We start from the raw sequence: 22016 nt of genomic DNA on the forward strand, positions 1-22016 counted from the left end.
AATGAAAAGTAAGTGAAAAGGGGGCGGGGCATGTCAGACACTAGAGAGCATTTGATTGGTCAGAAGATTCGATGAGGAGACGACTGAAATATCCTTGATTCATGTAGGAGGAAGAGACAAACTGCAGATGTTTAGGTCAGATTAAATCTGCCAGACGTGAATTCTGCAGACACTAGATTATAGATAATAGACTAATGGGGCGGCATGATTGCCTCACAGCAAGAATATCGCTGGTTCGAGTCCCGGCTGGGTCAGTTGGTGTTTCTGTGTGGAGTTTGCATGTTCTCCTCGTGTTTGCGTGGGTTTCCTCCGGGTGCTCCGGTTTCCCCCACAGTCCAAACACATGCGCTATAGGGGAACTGATGAACTAAATTGGCTGTAGTGTGTTAGTGTGTATGAGTGTTTCCCAGTACTGGGTTGCAGCTGGAAGGGCATCCGCTGCTTAAAACATATGCTGGATACGTTGGCGGTTCATTCCGCTGTGGCGACTCCTGATTAATAAAGGGACTAAGCAGAAAAGAAAATGAATGAATGAAGGTTATAGAATGATACTCATTATTAAATAACGTTATTTTAATTTCACAGGACCTTTAAAGCTGTTTTTTAGAAGACATGCAGGAAAATCTGGCTAATAATATTCAATATTCATATTGCAGATAGGTGTGAGATATAAGAACAACAGCCAATCAGAGTCAGCTTTACACTCATTTAAAGAGTTTTAAATACACTGTAAAACCCCAAAAGTTAAGGTAACTCAAACCATTTAAGGGAACCGATTGCAGCAAACTGTTTAAGTTCAAAAACTAATTTTAATGAGTACTGTGAACTTACTCCATTTGAGTAAACAAAGCAATTTGAGCACAGAAAAACCCAATAAATGAAGAGAACTCAAACCAATTGAGTACTGTAAAACCCAATAAGTTTAGGCAACTCATTACCTTCAACACTGAGTTCAAAACTCTTTTCAAATGAGTAGAATTAACTTTCAGTAAATTTTGAGTTAAACACACTCAATTCATTTGATAACGTTAACTGTTGGGTTTTACAGTGTAGTTGCAAGTTGATAGTTTTGATTTAAGGTGAATTATATGTAAATCAGATCAGAATAATATCTATCACCTGTTTATTTACATAAGATTATTACACAAATAACAATAGCATGCTAATAAAAACAGATTTTCTCCAGAAAAAGTATTGCTGGGAGAAATATAGTTATTGCCAAACGATAATATCGCATGATATTCCCCCAACACTTGTGCAGTGCTGTTGTGATGTTTGGCTTAGTAATTGATCAGATAAAGTTGAATGCGCATTCTGTATATTCTGGGATAAAGATGGAAATTTGAGAACATTTGATTAAATTAGATATTTAATTTACTGTATGTAAACTGTTATTATCGGCCAGCTCTTATCTAAGTAAGCGTGATTATAAACATATTAATATATTATAATATGCTCTGAAACAGTGTTAAGCATGAAGACAATAATATATTTGCATTTCAGGTAGAGCTGGGCGATACAGCAAAAATGCAATCCGGATAATTATTTTGCATATTGAATGATAATGATATATATTCTGATATAAGTTGTTAATGCTTCCAGATTTAAGAGTTAAAGGATCCATTAAGTGGCATAACATATTTTCGGCCGATAAATTTTCGATGGCTAAAAAAATTCAGTACATCTCTAATATCAACACCCTTCTAGATTCCCATTGTTGTACACTTCTGCTGTGTGATTGGCTCTTAGATTAATATAGAGTAAGAAAGTCCAGAGCTTATCATTGTTATTGACAAAAATTTTATTCAATATAATATGGTTTATCAGCCCAGCTCTAATTTCACCTTTATGTTTTGTAAGTTTAGACTTATTGCATCACCTTCCTGTGTTGCGCACACTGTTCAGTCAACAGCTAGTTTAATTTAGTTTTAATGCTCACTCCCACTGCAATAATACTACAGTAATTTATAGTAAATACTATAGTGTTTTTGAGCCATATCAAAGTTCCTTTAAGGCAGGTCAGACATTCTGTCTGAACGGGGAAACATCAAATCCTCCAAAACCGTTTGCCATGCTTATGATTACATTTAAATATTTGGACTAGCCAATAAAATTAAACAGCTGTCTTTAAACATTTAAATCACATAAGATCTACATTTTCTCAGGTTGGTGATGCTAATGCACACTCAAAAGGGAACGAGATTACGATACCGACCCCCTTTATGGATGTTTCTGTTTGCGTTACACATTATCATAATGATCGTCTGACCACGCTGCTCTTCTGAAGTAATTTACAACTTATTCCTGATGACAAATCTCCGGAAATGACAGTGAGTCTATGGCTGTTTCTCGATATGCGTTCTTCAGTGTTCTTGCGTCCTCGTGTTCTCGTGTAACATCATCATCAACCACCAAAGTTCAATCCAAAACTCAAGACCGCAAGAACGGAGGCGTGGAAGTTTCTGGATGTGTTCTTGAGGATCGAGACACATCGAGACTTGAGTGCAAAACTTGCTTTAGAAGTCCCAGAAGTCATCACGGCTGAATAAAGGAGGTGGGATCCACAGCATTTAATATAGATTTATTATTAATGTTCAGAGATAGAACTTATTTATCTCAGGAGTTTCATTAAATGAGATGGTGAAAGTAAACATTAATATTAAGGGTGTTTATTGGCTGAAATTCATATTAAAATGAGCTTTATTTGGATTGACTAATGTATATTCGTAAGGTCTTTATGCATACTGTATATTGTGAAAAAATATACTTCCAAGGTAACTTGGCAAGACCGGTCTCCAGAAGAACTCGAGTCCGTTCTGTGCGTTCTTGGAATTGAGAAACAGCTGTTGTTTGCAAGTTTGTGCGGTGTGCGAGTAGTTTCCGTCATGTGATGTGGGTTTGACAGGACTGGCTGTACCTTACGTTTGTTTTATTCAGATTACAAAACCAGAGAACATTGTGTAGTTGGTTTGTTTAAAAGTAGAGATTTGAAACTGTATGTTGATGTATTTCTCATGTGTGTGAAGCTAGTATTGACTGAGATTTCAGAGCATTTGCTGATTCAAGGGTTCATAATGAAGCTGCAGAAACTGTCATAAACACACGTCTGCACTGAGCCCCTCCCCCAGAGAATTGTCAGTTTATACTGATCGCTGATTGGCTCTCTCTGCCTGGTGACTCTAGCTTCGATGCTAAATGGCTAACATTGATTTTATTGAGCGAGTAGCTGTGTTTATGTGCTTTATGAAGGCTGAAACACAGTGTCAATTCGTTTGGAGCCTTGTCCGAGTCTACTAGATACTTCCTAGAAGCTTTTGATGAGCTGGAGGATTTTCCCCCGGGACACCAACAACAGGCGCTACGTCATAATTACGGCCCTACAAGACAAAGCTAACGATTGGTTAATGTGGTGCGAATGTCCGCTGAAGATTTTTCAACTGGAGGGATTCGCGCGGTACATGTGTTAAGCATGTCAATCGTACAAAACCATCAACTCGCACCGCCTCATTCGCGTCTGGTGTGAACGCAGCATAAGGTCTGTCCACTACTACTGGAGACGGTATATTGGGAAGCAGCCATAGTCTTTAGCCATGATAACATAATTGAATTAATCTGTTGTGGTGATTCTACAGTCGCTAAAGTAACTGTAACTGTAAGTTTACTGTAGTAAAAACTAAATATACTATAGTGTGTATTACATTCATAAAGAGCTGTAAATACTGTAATATATAGTATGTTTTACTATAGTATACTTCATAAACACTATAGTATTTACTGTTAATGACTTTAGTGTTTTGTCTTTGTTCAGTTCTGTGGTGTTCAGATCATGCATGCATGTGTGTGTGTTTATTTGCTTTTCCCTAGAGATACACACACTGATGTAAATGTGCAGTGTGTGTGTGTGTGTGTGTTCAGTCATGGTGAGCTGAGCTGAGCGTTTATGTAAGAATCACACATTTGCTGCATCAGTCACAGCGGCGGATCATTTCTCTTTATTAATAAAGTGTTCAGAGCTGAAGCTTCAGGCTTTGATGAACTCAAGATCACTCACAGATCAAACACACACACACACACACACACACAGTCCACCTGAGGCTGAATGGAGGATATAGAGGAGTGTGCTGCACAATATATCTGAAAATTATCCTTATATTATTTTAAGAGTGTATACAATATCCATATCCGCAGGCCATGTGTAACCTGAATAGTTAGCACATCAGTTGCTGCCTCTTTCCTTTTCTTACCGTTAATGTTTTAGTAAGCAATAAAGAGCTGGAAATAAACCAACTCAGGCTGGAAAATCACAACTAATAATCTGAATTTCTGCTGGGGTTTTCAGTCATTTGTGGTGTTTGACAGTCTAAATATTTCCACCTTGACATTTATTTAATTAGCTCTACCTGATGTACTTTATCACTACTTAATTTGTAAAAGAATAATTCACGTGTTGTATTTAATCATACAATAATGCAGTACACTGATTATTTTTGTTATTAAACTAAATGAGCAGTTCAGGTAGATATCGTGCAGTGATGATCGTGATAAAAGCTTCAGCAATTAAGCTTCAGCAATACAATATGATATCTGCAGTCTGTCTCTGTGTCCTCTGCTGACCTCTGACTTTTACTTTGACCTCTACTCGATCAGTCGATCAGTGATTCTCATTGCTGATTGGACAGGGTCATTTCTTTTGTTTATTTTACCTTTATTCTGGTCCACATCAAAACAGACGTATGCAATATTATCTAATTGATTACTATCCCTTAATTTATCAACAGTTATTATTATAGTTATTAATAATTATAATAATAATAATTAGTCAACACCGAACAGTGTTCAGCATCTGAAATGGATCAATACCTTTCATCAAAGTCCTTCCTTCCTTTGTTTTAGGACATTTTGGATTCACTTAAAAATGTTGACTTGTATTATATTCCCCTTTGGGTAAGTGAGCGTGTGTGTGTGTGTGTGTGTGCGTGTGTGTGCGTGTGTGTGTTCGTTCATTCTGGATTCTTACCTGATTCACTATTACAGTGCTTGACGCTTACTTTTTCAGGAGTAGCACATGCGCTCCTAAGTTGAAAAATTTGGCGCAGTGGGTAGCACGTTCGCCTCACAGCAAGAAGCTCGCTGGTTCGAGCCTCGGCTGGGTCAGTTGGTGTTTCTGTGTGGAGTTTGCATGTTCTCCCTGTGTTGGCGTGTGTTTCCTCCGGGTGCTCCGGTTTCCCCCACAGTCCAAACACATGCGCTATAGGGGAACTGATCAACTAAACTGTGAATGAGTGTGTATGAATGTTTCCCAGAGATGGGTTGCGGCTGCGTGAAACATATGCTGGATAAGTTGGTGGTTCATTCCGCTGTGGCGACCCCAGATTAATAAAGGGACTAAGCCGAAAAGATGTATGGAGTTTAGCTAGCGGTCCACAGCAGGACTGGGATCAAATTGATCTAATGAAGGCCTCTAAACTGATCTGGATCAAGTCTTCAGTTGTGGACATGCCTAGGCTGCTTCTTGTTTTGATCCAGTTTCGAGCTGAAAAAGTATCTTTCACACTGATCAGCAGAAATAGGGAGTTATTAAGTTATTGATTAGTTAATAAAATGTGCAGTAGTTTAATCTGTTTGTATCATAAAACGATTATGGCTGTATCAATGACCCCAAACAAAACATTTTATATTGTACACATTATCTTTAATATAAATATATTTGCAGTAGCCAGATTGAAACACACCTTTTCTCCACAGCACATAAAAAATGTGACTTTTAGGAATAATTTCATCAAAAGTAATTTATTTGTATAACATATTCTACTGATGCCACCGTACTTCCCACATGGGAACAGTAAGACAATGTGAAGAAAGACACAACTACAAGCTGATGTGCAAAGCTGACACTGTTTATCAGAGCACTTCTCTTTCTGGGCTTTTTAAAGAAGAGCTGAATATGGGAATCTCTCTGTGAATTAAAGTTTCCTTCTGCCCCAAAGTAACACCAACTTTTCTGTTAAACGTTAACAGCCTTCAGCAACACAATCATTTCTTATTGATTTCTTATTCTTATTTAACAAACAATTTTTTAAAAAGTTTGTGTGTTTCTTTTCAGTGTTCACCACAGACAGGTCAAATCTGCTCTCTCTCTCTCTGTCTCTCTGTCTCTCTCTCTCTCTCTCTCTCTCTCTCGCTCTCCCTCTCTCCCTCTCTCTCTCCTCTCCTCTCTCTCCTCTCTCTCTCCTCTCTCTCTCTCCTCTCTCTCTCTCTCTCTCTCTCTCTCTCTCTCTCTCTCTCTCTCTCTCTCTCTCTCTCTCTCTCTCTCTCTCTCTCTCTCTCTCTCTCTCTCTGCTGTAGTGTTGGTGCTGCTGAGAGATTGAGATGCACCGGCCAAAGTTTGTGTATAAAGTAATGCAAAAACCAATATAATTAATATGGAAAGCAGAATCTCGGACATGTCTGGGGAAAGGAGGATGTATTGTCACCCCAAATAATGAGCTGGATCAGTCTTATTAGTAAAAGGGCTTTCTATTCCGTGTGTCCTCGTGCTCTTCTCAAAGCTACTACTAAAGTCAGAGCAGCAGTTCTGTATCCAGCGCATCTCTGTGGGGCAGAGCATGTGAGTCTCTGGCATGGTTCTCAGTTTCTTGCGAACACAGAACCAGGCCGCTCAGGTAAAGTCTGTGTGGGCAGCGCTGATGTTGAATTGGGTCTCACACTAGATGTGCCACGGTATGCCATCCATGGCCGAATAGCAGGCGTTTTCTTTGAGGCTCACACATTGTGCGGCTCCGCCATCATTCGGTACCATGCTTAGCAATGTATACAAAACAATGTAAAGACCGTCTGACGTGAAGTAAATAAAGGAGTAGAGAGGTGCTGTTGTTGATCGCGTCAGCATGTGCTAGTCACAATAGATTTCCAACGTAATACACCATAAGTTAGTGTGACGAGCATGTTGTTTTACCATGGCCGAGTGAATTAAGTCATCAATCGAGTTTATTAGAAAGAAAATCACACATGTGCGACTAAATAAGTTTTCCAGTTCGCACACGTCTATCTTTAGTCGCAAATAAAGATTTGAGCTCTGTATTATATAACTATTAAGCTGATTCAAGATCAGTGAACATTCTGGCCTGTTTTTACATATTATATGAGTGTGTGTGTGTGTGTGCATGAGTGTGTGTGAACTTTAGTGCGCTGGTGTTTTACAGTTGTGCAATTCATTTATTTATTTATTTTTTAATCATATTTTATAAATTATTATAGTGGCAGGAAAATCTGGAAGCCATTGAGGCATATCATAATACTTCTCTCATTATACTTCTCTCATTATGTTACTCTGCAATTTCAGTGCAATTCTCATTCACTCTTTAAAACAATAGTATGATGAAAATGCGTAAAAATGTGTTTTTGACATGCCATGTGGTGTCTGGTTTGAGCTTAGCATCTGGAGTTAAAGTGCTGTTACCACAAACTCTGTAAGCCTCAACTATGTTAGCGTCAACTCTATTACTGTCAAATCTGTTTAACGTCAACTCTGTTACTGTCAACTCTGTTACTGTCAAATCTGTTTAACGTCAACTCTGTTACTGTCAACTCTGTTACTGTCAAATCTGTTTAACGTCAACTCTGTTACTGTCAACTCTGTTACTGTCAACTCTGTTACTGTCAACTCTGTTACTGTCAACTCTGTTTAACGTCAACTCTGTTACTGTCAACTCTGTTACTGTCAACTCTGTTTAACGTCAACTCTGTTACAGTCAACTCTGTTACTGTCAACTCTGTTACTGTCAACTCTGTTACTGTCAACTCTGTTTCTGTCAACTCTGTTACTGTCAACTCTGTTACTGTCAACTCTGTTACTGTCAACTCTGTTTAACGTCAACTCTGTTACTGTCAACTCTGTTACTGTCAACTCTGTTACTGTCAACTCTGTTACTGTCAACTCTGTTTAACGTCAACTCTGTTACTGTCAACTCTGTTACTGTCAACTCTGTTTAACGTCAACTCTGTTACAGTCAACTCTGTTACTGTCAACTCTGTTACTGTCAACTCTGTTACTGTCAACTCTGTTTCTGTCAACTCTGTTACTGTCAACTCTGTTACTGTCAACTCTGTTACTGTCAACTCTGTTTAACGTCAACTCTGTTACTGTCAACTCTGTTACTGTCAACTCTGTTACTGTCAACTCTGTTACTGTCAACTCTGTTTAACGTCAACTCTGTTTAACGTCAACTCTGTTACTGTCAACTCTGTTACTGTCAACTCTGTTACTGTCAACTCTGTTACTGTCAACTCTGTTACTGTCAACTCTGTTTAACGTCAACTCTGTTTAACGTCAACTCTGTTACTGTCAACTCTGTTACTGTCAACTCTGTTTAACGTCAACTCTGTTACTGTCAACTCTGTTACTGTCAACTCTGTTACTGTCAACTCTGTTACTGTCAACTCTGTTACTGTCAACTCTGTTACTGTCAACTCTGTTTAACGTCAACTCTGTTACTGTCAACTCTGTTACTGTCAACTCTGTTACTGTCAACTCTGTTTAACGTCAACTCTGTTACTGTCAACTCTGTTACAGTCAACTCTGTTACTGTCAACTCTGTTACTGTCAACTCTGTTACTGTCAACTCTGTTACTGTCAACTCTGTTTAACGTCAACTCTGTTACTGTCAACTCTGTTACTGTCAACTCTGTTACTGTCAACTCTGTTACTGTCAACTCTGTTTAACGTCAACTCTGTTTAACGTCAACTCTGTTACTGTCAACTCTGTTACTGTCAACTCTGTTTAACGTCAACTCTGTTACTGTCAACTCTGTTACTGTCAACTCTGTTACTGTCAACTCTGTTTAACGTCAACTCTGTTACTGTCAACTCTGTTACTGTCAACTCTGTTACTGTCAACTCTGTTTAACGTCAACTCTGTTACTGTCAACTCTGTTACTGTCAACTCTGTTACTGTCAACTCTGTTACTGTCAACTCTGTTTAACGTCAACTCTGTTTAACGTCAACTCTGTTACTGTCAACTCTGTTACTGTCAACTCTGTTTAACGTCAACTCTGTTACTGTCAACTCTGTTACTGTCAACTCTGTTACTGTCAACTCTGTTACTGTCAACTCTGTTTAACGTCAACTCTGTTACTGTCAACTCTGTTACTGTCAACTCTGTTACTGTCAACTCTGTTTAACGTCAACTCTGTTACTGTCAACTCTGTTACTGTCAACTCTGTTACTGTCAACTCTGTTTAACGTCAACTCTGTTTAACGTCAACTCTGTTACTGTCAACTCTGTTACTGTCAACTCTGTTACTGTCAACTCTGTTTAACGTCAACTCTGTTTAACGTCAACTCTGTTACTGTCAACTCTGTTACTGTCAACTCTGTTTAACGTCAACTCTGTTACTGTCAACTCTGTTACTGTCAACTCTGTTACTGTCAACTCTGTTTAACGTCAACTCTGTTTAACGTCAACTCTGTTACTGTCAACTCTGTTTAACGTCAACTCTGTTTAACGTCAACTCTGTTACTGTCAACTCTGTTTAACGTCAACTCTGTTTAACGTCAACTCTGTTACTGTCAACTCTGTTTAACGTCAACTCTGTTTAACGTCAACTCTGTTACTGTCAACTCTGTTTAACATCAACTCTGTTACTGTCAACTCTGTTTAACGTCAACTCTGTTTAACGTCATCTCTGTTACTGTCAACTCTGTTTCTGTCGACTCTGTTACTGTCAACTCTGTTTCTGTCGACTCTGTTACTGTCAACTCTGTTACTGTCAACTCTGTTACTGTCAACTCTGTTACTGTCAACTCTGTTTAACGTCAACTCTGTTACTGTCAACTCTGTTACTGTCGACTCTGTTTCTGTCAACTCTGTTACTGTCAACTCTGTTACTGTCAACTCTGTTACTGTCAACTCTGTTACTGTCAACTCTGTTTAACGTCAACTCTGTTACTGTCAACTCTGTTACTGTCAACTCTGTTTAACGTCAACTCTGTTTAACGTCAACTCTGTTACTGTCAACTCTGTTTAACGTCAACTCTGTTTAACGTCAACTCTGTTACTGTCAACTCTGTTTAACGTCAACTCTGTTACTGTCAACTCTGTTACTGTCAACTCTGTTTAACGTCAACTCTGTTACTGTCAACTCTGTTACTGTCAACTCTGTTTAACGTCAACTCTGTTACTGTCAACTCTGTTTAACGTCAACTCTGTTACTGTCAACTCTGTTACTGTCAACTCTGTTACTGTCAACTCTGTTACTGTCAACTCTGTTTAACGTCAACTCTGTTACTGTCAACTCTGTTACTGTCAACTCTGTTTAACGTCAACTCTGTTACAGTCAACTCTGTTACTGTCAACTCTGTTACTGTCAACTCTGTTACTGTCAACTCTGTTTCTGTCAACTCTGTTACTGTCAACTCTGTTACTGTCAACTCTGTTACTGTCAACTCTGTTTAACGTCAACTCTGTTACTGTCAACTCTGTTACTGTCAACTCTGTTACTGTCAACTCTGTTACTGTCAACTCTGTTTAACGTCAACTCTGTTTAACGTCAACTCTGTTTAACGTCAACTCTGTTACTGTCAACTCTGTTACTGTCAACTCTGTTACTGTCAACTCTGTTACTGTCAACTCTGTTTAACGTCAACTCTGTTTAACGTCAACTCTGTTACTGTCAACTCTGTTACTGTCAACTCTGTTTAACGTCAACTCTGTTACTGTCAACTCTGTTACTGTCAACTCTGTTACTGTCAACTCTGTTACTGTCAACTCTGTTTAACGTCAACTCTGTTACTGTCAACTCTGTTACTGTCAACTCTGTTACTGTCAACTCTGTTACTGTCAACTCTGTTTAACGTCAACTCTGTTACTGTCAACTCTGTTACTGTCAACTCTGTTACTGTCAACTCTGTTTAACGTCAACTCTGTTACTGTCAACTCTGTTACAGTCAACTCTGTTACTGTCAACTCTGTTACTGTCAACTCTGTTACTGTCAACTCTGTTTAACGTCAACTCTGTTACTGTCAACTCTGTTACTGTCAACTCTGTTACTGTCAACTCTGTTACTGTCAACTCTGTTACTGTCAACTCTGTTTAACGTCAACTCTGTTTAACGTCAACTCTGTTACTGTCAACTCTGTTACTGTCAACTCTGTTTAACGTCAACTCTGTTACTGTCAACTCTGTTACTGTCAACTCTGTTACTGTCAACTCTGTTACTGTCAACTCTGTTTAACGTCAACTCTGTTACTGTCAACTCTGTTACTGTCAACTCTGTTACTGTCAACTCTGTTTAACGTCAACTCTGTTACTGTCAACTCTGTTACTGTCAACTCTGTTACTGTCAACTCTGTTACTGTCAACTCTGTTACTGTCAACTCTGTTTAACGTCAACTCTGTTTAACGTCAACTCTGTTACTGTCAACTCTGTTACTGTCAACTCTGTTTAACGTCAACTCTGTTACTGTCAACTCTGTTACTGTCAACTCTGTTACTGTCAACTCTGTTTAACGTCAACTCTGTTTAACGTCAACTCTGTTACTGTCAACTCTGTTTAACGTCAACTCTGTTTAACGTCAACTCTGTTACTGTCAACTCTGTTTAACGTCAACTCTGTTTAACGTCAACTCTGTTACTGTCAACTCTGTTTAACATCAACTCTGTTACTGTCAACTCTGTTTAACGTCAACTCTGTTTAACGTCATCTTTGTTACTGTCAACTCTGTTTCTGTCGACTCTGTTACTGTCAACTCTGTTTCTGTCGACTCTGTTACTGTCAACTCTGTTACTGTCAACTCTGTTACTGTCAACTCTGTTACTGTCAACTCTGTTTAACGTCAACTCTGTTACTGTCAACTCTGTTTCTGTCGACTCTGTTACTGTCAACTCTGTTACTGTCAACTCTGTTACTGTCAACTCTGTTACTGTCAACTCTGTTTAACGTCAACTCTGTTACAGTCAACTCTGTTACTGTCAACTCTGTTACTGTCAACTCTGTTACTGTCAACTCTGTTACTGTCAACTCTGTTTCTGTCAACTCTGTTACTGTCAACTCTGTTACTGTCAACTCTGTTACTGTCAACTCTGTTACTGTCAACTCTGTTTAACGTCAACTCTGTTACTGTCAACTCTGTTACTGTCAACTCTGTTTAACGTCAACTCTGTTTAACGTCAACTCTGTTACTGTCAACTCTGTTTAACGTCAACTCTGTTTAACGTCAACTCTGTTACTGTCAACTCTGTTTAACGTCAACTCTGTTACTGTCAACTCTGTTACTGTCAACTCTGTTTAACGTCAACTCTGTTACTGTCAACTCTGTTACTGTCAACTCTGTTTAACGTCAACTCTGTTACTGTCAACTCTGTTTAACGTCAACTCTGTTACTGTCAACTCTGTTACTGTCAACTCTGTTACTGTCAACTCTGTTTAACGTCAACTCTGTTACTGTCAACTCTGTTTCTGTCGACTCTGTTACTGTCAACTCTGTTACTGTCAACTCTGTTACTGTCAACTCTGTTACTGTCAACTCTGTTTAACGTCAACTCTGTTACTGTCAACTCTGTTACTGTCAACTCTGTTTAACGTCAACTCTGTTTAACGTCAACTCTGTTTAACGTCAACTCTGTTACTGTCAACTCTGTTACTGTCAACTCTGTTACTGTCAACTCTGTTACTGTCAACTCTGTTTAACGTCAACTCTGTTTAACGTCAACTCTGTTACTGTCAACTCTGTTACTGTCAACTCTGTTACTGTCAACTCTGTTTAACGTCAACTCTGTTTAACGTCAACTCTGTTACTGTCAACTCTGTTTAACGTCAACTCTGTTTAACGTCAACTCTGTTACTGTCAACTCTGTTTAACGTCAACTCTGTTTAACGTCAACTCTGTTACTGTCAACTCTGTTTAACGTCAACTCTGTTACTGTCAACTCTGTTTAACGTCAACTCTGTTTAACGTCATCTCTGTTACTGTCAACTCTGTTTCTGTCGACTCTGTTACTGTCAACTCTGTTTCTTTCGACTCTGTTACTGTCAACTCTGTTACTGTCAACTCTGTTACTGTCAACTCTGTTACTGTCAACTCTGTTTAACGTCAACTCTGTTACTGTCAATTCTGTTTCTGTCGACTCTGTTACTGTCAACTCTGTTACTGTCAACTCTGTTACTGTCAACTCTGTTTAACGTCAACTCTGTTACTGTCAACTCTGTTACTGTCAACTCTGTTACTGTCAACTCTGTTACTGTCAACTCTGTTACTGTCAACTCTGTTTCTGTCGACTCTGTTACTGTCAACTCTGTTACTGTCAACTCTGTTACTGTCAACTCTGTTACTGTCAACTCTGTTACTGTCAACTCTGTTTAACGTCAACTCTGTTACTGTCAACTCTGTTACTGTCAACTCTGTTTAACGTCAACTCTGTTTAACGTCAACTCTGTTACTGTCAACTCTGTTTAACGTCAACTCTGTTTAACGTCAACTCTGTTACTGTCAACTCTGTTTAACGTCAACTCTGTTACTGTCAACTCTGTTACTGTCAACTCTGTTTAACGTCAACTCTGTTACTGTCAACTCTGTTACTGTCAACTCTGTTTAACGTCAACTCTGTTACTGTCAACTCTGTTTAACGTCAACTCTGTTACTGTCAACTCTGTTACTGTCAACTCTGTTACTGTCAACTCTGTTACTGTCAACTCTGTTACTGTCAACTCTGTTACTGTCAACTCTGTTTAACGTCAACTCTGTTACTGTCAACTCTGTTTAACGTCAACTCTGTTACTGTCAACTCTGTTTCTGTCGACTCTGTTTAACGTCAACTCTGTTACTGTCAACTCTGTTACTGTCAACTCTGTTACTGTCAACTCTGTTTAACGTCAACTCTGTTACTGTCAACTCTGTTACTGTCAACTCTGTTTAACGTCAACTCTGTTACTGTCAACTCTGTTACTGTCAACTCTGTTACTGTCAACTCTGTTACTGTCAACTCTGTTTAACGTCAACTCTGTTACTGTCAACTCTGTTTCTGTCGACTCTGTTACTGTCAACTCTGTTACTGTCAACTCTGTTACTGTCAACTCTGTTACTGTCAACTCTGTTTAACGTCAACTCTGTTACTGTCAACTCTGTTTAACGTCAACTCTGTTACTGTCAACTCTGTTACTGTCAACTCTGTTACTGTCAACTCTGTTTAACGTCAACTCTGTTACTGTCAACTCTGTTACCGTCAACTCTGTTACTGTCAACTCTGTTACTGTCAACTCTGTTTCTGTCGACTCTGTTACTGTCAACTCTGTTATGGTCAATTCTGTCATCTTCAACTCTGTTACTGTCAACTCTGTTTCTGTCGACTCTGTTACTGTCAACTCTGTTACTGTCAACTCTGTTACTGTCAACTCTGTTACTGTCAACTCTGTTTAACGTCAACTCTGTTTAACGTCAACTCTGTTACTGTCAACTCTGTTACTGTCAACTCTGTTTAACGTCAACTCTGTTACTGTCAACTCTGTTACTGTCAACTCTGTTACTGTCAACTCTGTTTCTGTCGACTCTGTTACTGTCAACTCTGTTATGGTCAATTCTGTCATCTTCAACTCTGTTACTGTCAACTTTATAATTCATAACATTTTTAATAATAATAATCTCTGTTGTGTGTGCGTGTGTGTGCGTGTGTGTGCGTGTGTGTGCGTGTGTGTGTGTGTGTGTGTGTTAAGTCAAGGCCAGACTGTGGTGACCTTGAGCGCAGCACTGATGCTGGTGTCCGGAGTCAGAGATGCTCTTCTGCACATGTGCAGAACGTCCAGCTGCTGAAGGAGAGAGAGAGAGAGAGGCTCGCCATGGCAACGCAGAGTCGTCTCCTCTTCCAGAATAGTTCTCTCTCCTCCTCATCATCATCGACACCCACTGCTCAGCTCTCTCTCTCTCTCTCTCTCTCTCTCTCTCTCTCTCTCATGATCCCTCTCTCTGCTCTACATCAGTGGTTTTTTCAGTCGTGGTGGTCATGGTAACAGGCCGGGGGTGAGCGAGAGAGTGGGCGTCCGGAAGTGACATCTCCAGGCTGGAGCCCATCTTCCTCTCTCTCTCTCTCTCTCTCTCCCTCTCTCTCTCTCCCTCTGCTGTGGGGGCGATCGACACACAAAGCAAGTGTCAGAATGAGTTTCACATTTGTCTTGTGTGTTTCCTGCACCATATATGGCACATTCAGCCACACATCGCTCTCTTCTTCTTCTTCTTCTTCTTCTTCTCCACATGTTCTCCAGGAATAGCTCAGCTTTCTTTCCTCTCTGGTTTCCAGATGTCCTGACCTCTGCATTTTTAAATGGAATACTTTTAATAACTCATTTCTGTAAGACTTCAGTTTAGGTCACAGATCACGCTATTAGCTAGTGCAGGGTGTCCGCGGGGTCTTAAAAAGTATTAAAAGGTGATAAATCAATTATGAGAAAATTAAAGCCCTTAAAAGGTATGAAATAGTCCTAATCGTGTTTTTACGAGGTCTTTAATTTTGTTCAAGTGTTGTTTGACTCCAAAAAAGCACAAATAAATATATTTTCCTCCTAATATTAAGAGCTGCGTCGATCCATGTGATTGGTTCGTGCCAGGGGCGTCCAGCCATGCTCCTCCGTCTGGGTGTTGTCACGTAATTTGTACCAAACGCAGGAAGGTGATGTGACGCTCTCCACATGTAGCCAAACTATACAGCAAAACAGACGGCATAATGGGAAAATGTAGGTTAGCGCACTCCTGATTGGAGAAAGACGAGTTTAAACAGTGGCTGAAGCCTGTCACTGAAAACACCTGCGTTATTTATTTATAAGCTTTGATTCTGTCCAGCTTATCTGAGTTCTGTTGCACGCTTGTGCTCCATTGATTTAATTAACTACAACTGCTTATTAATAACTGCTTATTAAGTTAAAGGTTTGACACTGATTAGATCTTGAAGTGGCCTTGATGAGGTCTTAAAATGTTCTGAGAAGGTCTTAAAAAGGTATTGAGATGACCTGTAGGATTCCTGCATATTACCTGTCTATTATTATGCTATTATCTGTTCATTAGTAGATATAAAGTATGATCTTATTCTGCATCCCTAATCCTGCCCAATAACTAAACCCAACTTCTACCTTACTAACTATTAATAAACAGCTCAGTAGAGTTTATTAAGCTAGTAGTGTCAGTTAATGGTTTGTTAATATCATTAATTGTGAGCTAAATAAAGCGTTACCCTATTCTCTAATAACTTTATTTGGTCTTGGTCTTGATGACAGTACATATTACTTATTTTACAAGGTGCCAATATTGACATTAAAGGTGTCGTGAAGTGCTGTGAAATCTGCATTTTTAATCTGATGTTTGGCATAATCTCATGAAACACAAAAGGGGCGGGGCATAGAGTAGCTCCTCCTCTTTAAAAAAACAGCCAATAGTGTTTAATTCTCACAACTCTGCCAGTGAGAGTGGTTTGACTCGAACCAGCCACCTTCCTGCTGTGAGGCCACAGTGCGACACCACTGAGACACCATTCCGCCAATGTAGTTATTCATTCATTCATTCATTTTCCTTCGGCTTAGTCACTTTACTTATCAGCGGTCTCCACAGTGGAATGAACCACCAACTATTCCAGCATATGTTTTACACAGCAGATGCCCTTCCAGCAACCCAGCCAGTTTAGTTGATCAGTTCCCCTATAGCGCATGTGTTTGGACTGTGGGGGAAACCGGAGCACCCGGAGGAAACCCACACCAACACGGGGTGAACATGCAAACTCCACACAGAAACACACACTGACCCAGCTGGGACTCAAACCAGCGACCTTCTTACTGTGAGACCACAGTGCTAACCACTGAGCCACCGTGTCACCCCTGTAGTTATTATACAGTCTTTAAAAACTGCTCATTAATAGAGTGCTGTGAAGTAAAACAGCGGATGGGTTATGGGTTATTTAGTTTGACCACCTAAGGTAGCTGGTAGATATTTTCTGAAGGTCACACACACACACGCACACACACACACATTACACACACACACACACACACTCACAGACTGATTGTCAGTATATGAGGGAAGTGTAATGTGTGTGTGTGTGTGTGTGTGTGTGTGTGTGTGTGTGTGTGTGTGTGTTGATGAATCTGCTGTTTGCTGATCTCTGCACTGACTGTAAATGAACTGTTGGTCCAGCTGTGGTGTACACTGATATTTCTCCTGTGTGTGTGTGTGTGCGCGCAGATGGAAGGTGTGTGTCTCCATGTTCTCGGCCTCACACTCCTCTGAATGGCCACGCACACGACTCCCCCGGCTGGAGCCGACAGCTCCGCGTCAGAGATGGAGACCAGTTCTACCTGCTGGATCAAGAGGAGGTGAACGCACAAGCACGCACGCACACACAATCACTCTCTTAGACACACACACACACTCAAAGTTACTCTCTCACACGCCTGTGCAATTACATGCACACATACTCACACACACACACAAACTCACACAATCACTTCATAACACATGAACACACACATTTTCACAAGCTCAGTCCCTCTCACACATCCACACTCTCACACACACACAAACACTCAATCACAGTCTCACACATGCACACACACTCACAGTCAGTCACTGACACACACACACACACACACACAGACACCCGAACCCTCAGTCTCTCACACACACACTCTGTGAACAGTAGAGGGCGCTGCAGGCCTGTGATGAGATCTTCACTCCTGCAGCGTCAGTGAAAACTAATGGGATCTATGAGCCTGACACACACACACACACACACACACACACACACACACACGTCTCAGAGATTCATCTATTCTGAATCACAGTATACAACAAAACAACAACATAAAACTCAAAGTGTCCATAATCAAGAAGGAGAAGCGAGATGATGACTGGTGTGTGTGTGTGTGTGTGTGTGTGTGTGTGTTTTCAGGTTCATCCAGTGCTGATGAATGATCATCGTCCCGTCTCTCACCGACACAAACTGCTGCGCAGGACCGTCAGCGTACCTGCAGATAGCAGACCCCACCCTGAGTCAGGTACACTCACACACACACACCTGCAGATAGCAGACCCCACCCCTGAGTCAGGTACACACACACACACACACACACAGACACAAACACTGCAGATAGCAGACGCCACCCCACCCCACACACTATAAGCATACACACATGTGCTGTACATACACAGTAAAGCCGCACACACTATACACAAACACTTTATACACACTACTACACACACTCTGTAAACACTTTATATACACTCTACACACATTCTATACAATCAAAAACACACACACACACACACACACACTCTCTTTATCTGTGTTCTTCACACATGCTCTGCTGTTTTTGGATTGTTTATGACTAGGCATGATCCTGACAGTATGATAACCTTGGATAAAAACATCACAGTATCCCGGTATTGTGATTTCAGCTCTATAATATCTTCTTTTTAAATGTTTGGGTAATAATAAACACTTGTTTTCCTTTTCAACACAGTAGATTTATTTTGAGGAATAAAATATCAGCAGTGATCATGTCAGGCTGATAATGAGGATGAATAATTGACTTCTGCTGTCTTCATTAGTTTCATTCATTCATTCATTTTCTTTTCGGCTTAGTCCCTTTATTAATCTGGGGTCGCCACAGCAGAATGAACCGCCAACTATTCCAGCATATGTTTTACACAGTGGATGCCCTTCCAGCTGCAACCCATCTCTGGGAAACATTCACACACACTCACTCACACTCATACCCTACGGACAATTTAGCCTACCAAATTCCCCTATAGAGCATGTGTTTGGACTGTGGGGGAAACCGGAGCACCCGGAGGAAACCCACGTGAACGCAGGGAGAACATGCAAACTCCACACAGAAACACCAACAGACCCAGCCGAGGTTCAAACCAGCGACCTTCATGCTGTGAGGCGACAGCACTATCTACTGCGCCACTGCGTCACCATCATTAGTTTCTAAAACACAGATTTTTTTTTTACAATGTAACTTTTTTTACAAAGTTACTGCTGTCCTAAAAAGACTAAATAACAAATCTTACACACCTTAGAAACACTAATTCAGAAACTTTTGATGGTGTTAAAACCTTGACTTTTCCAGTATTGACCTCATTCTTTGTGTACGAGCGAGCGCAGTCATTTGAATCTTTTTGGCTGGAGACTTTGGTCTCGTTCACTTCTCTTCATTATTAGATGTTAATAACAGCTCGCTATGCTGTCTGATGCTGCAAACTGACCTTTTCCTATTAAATGATTCTGCTTTGTTTGTATAATCAAGCAAACACTTCAGGGTACAACGTTAAGGATTTTTTTTACTGGTCCGATTGGGTCAATGGTTCAGATTTTGGTTCAGCTTGCCCTGCCAAATTTTTACTGGCCACACCAAAGAAAAAATACAATCTAATAGCATATTTTAAATAATGTGTCAAAAATAATGTCTATAATTATTTAAATAATATTTATTAAATGTTAATAAATGTAAAAGGAGCAAAATTCTGTGTTAATAAAACAAAAAGAGCAGTATGGAAAATGTGAAGGTATTTAATTGCAGTTCTCACACTGGCCCCGGGCCATCGGGCAGTCCTTATTGTTGAGCCCTGCACTTGTTTGTAGAGCTAGTATTTTGACCGTGTTCTGCGGTTTATTATTATATAAAGGCTCGTACACACCGGGACGGTTTTCGTTTGCGTTTATCGGCAGCGTTTTTCGAGACGTTTTTCCAAATTCAAACCCAAGCGATTTTCACAGGCGTCGAGCAGAAGAGTATGCAGAATCACTCCTTGACGTTAGATGGTGCTACACAACTTTAGCTTCTGACACCCGCTTGTAACACAGAAGAAGAAGAGAGAAAGTTAAAAGTTACTGGCGATTCGATCAAGCATGTATGGTTGTAGTAGCAGCTCCAGCTGTAGCGATAAAGAAATGATTATTGATCAGCAGTGCAGTAAGCAGCTCCACGATCATATCGCCTCTGGGTATCTTCTCCAATGTGCGCTCACATTGACAGTTTTGCGCTTGAGCGCCTCCGAGTGCTGTTTACTGTAACTTCAGCAGCTCCGTACACGTGAACAAAAGTGCCAATCTGATTGGTGGAGAAGGATTTGACGCAGCACGTCAAAACAAATAAATGAGCATGAGGCGTTTCTTTAAAAATGACGCTTTTACGCCTGCCGTTCTGCGGTAAATTCTAGATTGGATACGCTGCCGGATGGATGTGTGATATGCACATTAATAAAGCAGCATGTTTTTATGACACTGTATAACAATAATTAATATTATTACAGTACTGTGAATGTTGCATTTAGGATTGGGGTGGGAGTAGGCGTTAAAAATACAATTATTGGGTAATTTAATAGATAACTTAAATAATACTCGGTTAAACAACTGTTTTTCCGTTACTGTGACGGTTGGGTTTAGGATTGGGAGGAAGTAGGCGTTAAAAATACAATTACAATTAGGCAAACGTTAATATAAAATACAATAAATTAGAAATTTAATAATTAATAGAAATAATTCTCGTTAACTTCCGGCTGCAAACGGATCCGATCTAGCAACAACCGCGTCTTGCGCATTGGTGTGCACGATCACATTGGTGCCCTTTATTTAGTCATGAGGCGTTAAAGGTTGACGGATAACGCAAGCAAAAAGAGTCCCTGGTGTGAACGGGCCTTAAGGGTCTTTTTAGTAAAAAGATCTGTCATTTTTTACAGTAAGCCTGTTATTCAAAACACAGTTTTCTGCAGGGTTTAACCCCAGTAGTGTGTGTGTGTGTGTGTGTGTGTCAGCAGTGTGTGAATCTCTCCAGCAGCCTCTAACAGTCAACATGCTAATTGTGTTTGTTCTAATCAGACTTGATGAATGAAACACTTTGATTGACATTCTCTCTTTGTACGTGTCATCAGAGGGGGAAAGCCCCGCCCACTAGTCTCCATCTCATTAGCATAAACAGCAGCCCTGAGTGAGAAGCAGCCGTCTGTCCATTAGCCATTAGAGTGTTTGAGCTGCTGAAGATAAAGTCAGTATAGACTAAGAGGATTATAGATGTGAACAGCGACAGGAGCGACATAGACTGACAGAAACATGAACACACACTCACACTGAAGCACACCTGACCTGCACTCACAACACAGCTAGTCCCACAGCCGTCTGTAGCTCCGCCCTCTTCTAAAAGAGCACAATCTCATTTGCATTTAAAGCGACAGTCACCAAACACCACAGTTAGGATCAAAGCCTGAAAGGGTCAGTTTCAGCTGGAGAACATTATCTGTGTGTTATTCTCAGCTCAAACACCCACACACACACACTCTAGACACAGCAGAGACGCATTTATTTCACATGTTATATGTGTATACTTTTGAACAGCCAATGTAAAACCGTCTTCCTCTAGCTCTGCGATGTGCTTTCACTAGCGTATCCTGTTATGATATGTGTTGGGGATCTGATCTTCATTGTAATATATGTATTTCTATACTCTTGATCCACCAAAGCTAGTCTTCCTCTGCGATGCGCATACATGATGCATTATATAAAAGAGGTTTGTGTGTAAAAATGCCGTCAGTATGGTGATGCTGTACGTCTCGCTGATATAAAAGTGCAGTTCTATTGATATCCAGCAGCTCCTGCAGAAATTAAACATGCAGAACTCACACGCTCTTACTGTACAGAATTATGAAGCAGCCTGTGATTAACACTGATGCATGAGATTGTATTTCAGGAGCTCAAACACACACACACACACACACACACACACACACACTGCCATTCTGCTGGTAACCATGACAATAATTACAGATCGCTGTAGCTGTGTGTTAAGCAAAGGCTCGGGGGAGCGAAAGCTCTTTGGCCGCCCATCTTTCTCTCTCTCCTTTTATTTCTCCTTTTGCTTTATGCTCGTTCTTATTTAATATGGAGGACGGCCATCCGCAGATTGAAGGCTTGTGTTGTCATGGAAACTGTAAGTCGTTGTGCCACCAGCCAACTCCTCTCCCCGTGTGCACCTTGGACTGTT

At 40.3% G+C, this 22016-nt stretch overlaps 1 protein-coding gene across 3 annotated transcripts in view; it reads left to right on the forward strand.

The window, feature by feature from the left end:
- syngap1a (synaptic Ras GTPase activating protein 1a) overlaps positions 1-22016 on the forward strand; it is an 81662-nt gene that overhangs the window by 1549 nt on the left and 58097 nt on the right. For all 3 annotated transcript variants that reach the window (XM_056479510.1, XM_056479512.1, XM_056479511.1), the window contains exons 2-3: positions 17218-17348; positions 17924-18029. In XM_056479510.1, coding sequence (XP_056335485.1) covers positions 17218-17348; positions 17924-18029 — 237 coding nt within the window. The remainder of the gene's footprint in view (positions 1-17217; positions 17349-17923; positions 18030-22016) is intronic.

The sequence above is a fragment of the Danio aesculapii genome, chromosome 19, assembly GCF_903798145.1.
Source record: "Danio aesculapii chromosome 19, fDanAes4.1, whole genome shotgun sequence".
NCBI classification, from domain to species: Eukaryota; Metazoa; Chordata; class Actinopteri; order Cypriniformes; family Danionidae; genus Danio; species Danio aesculapii.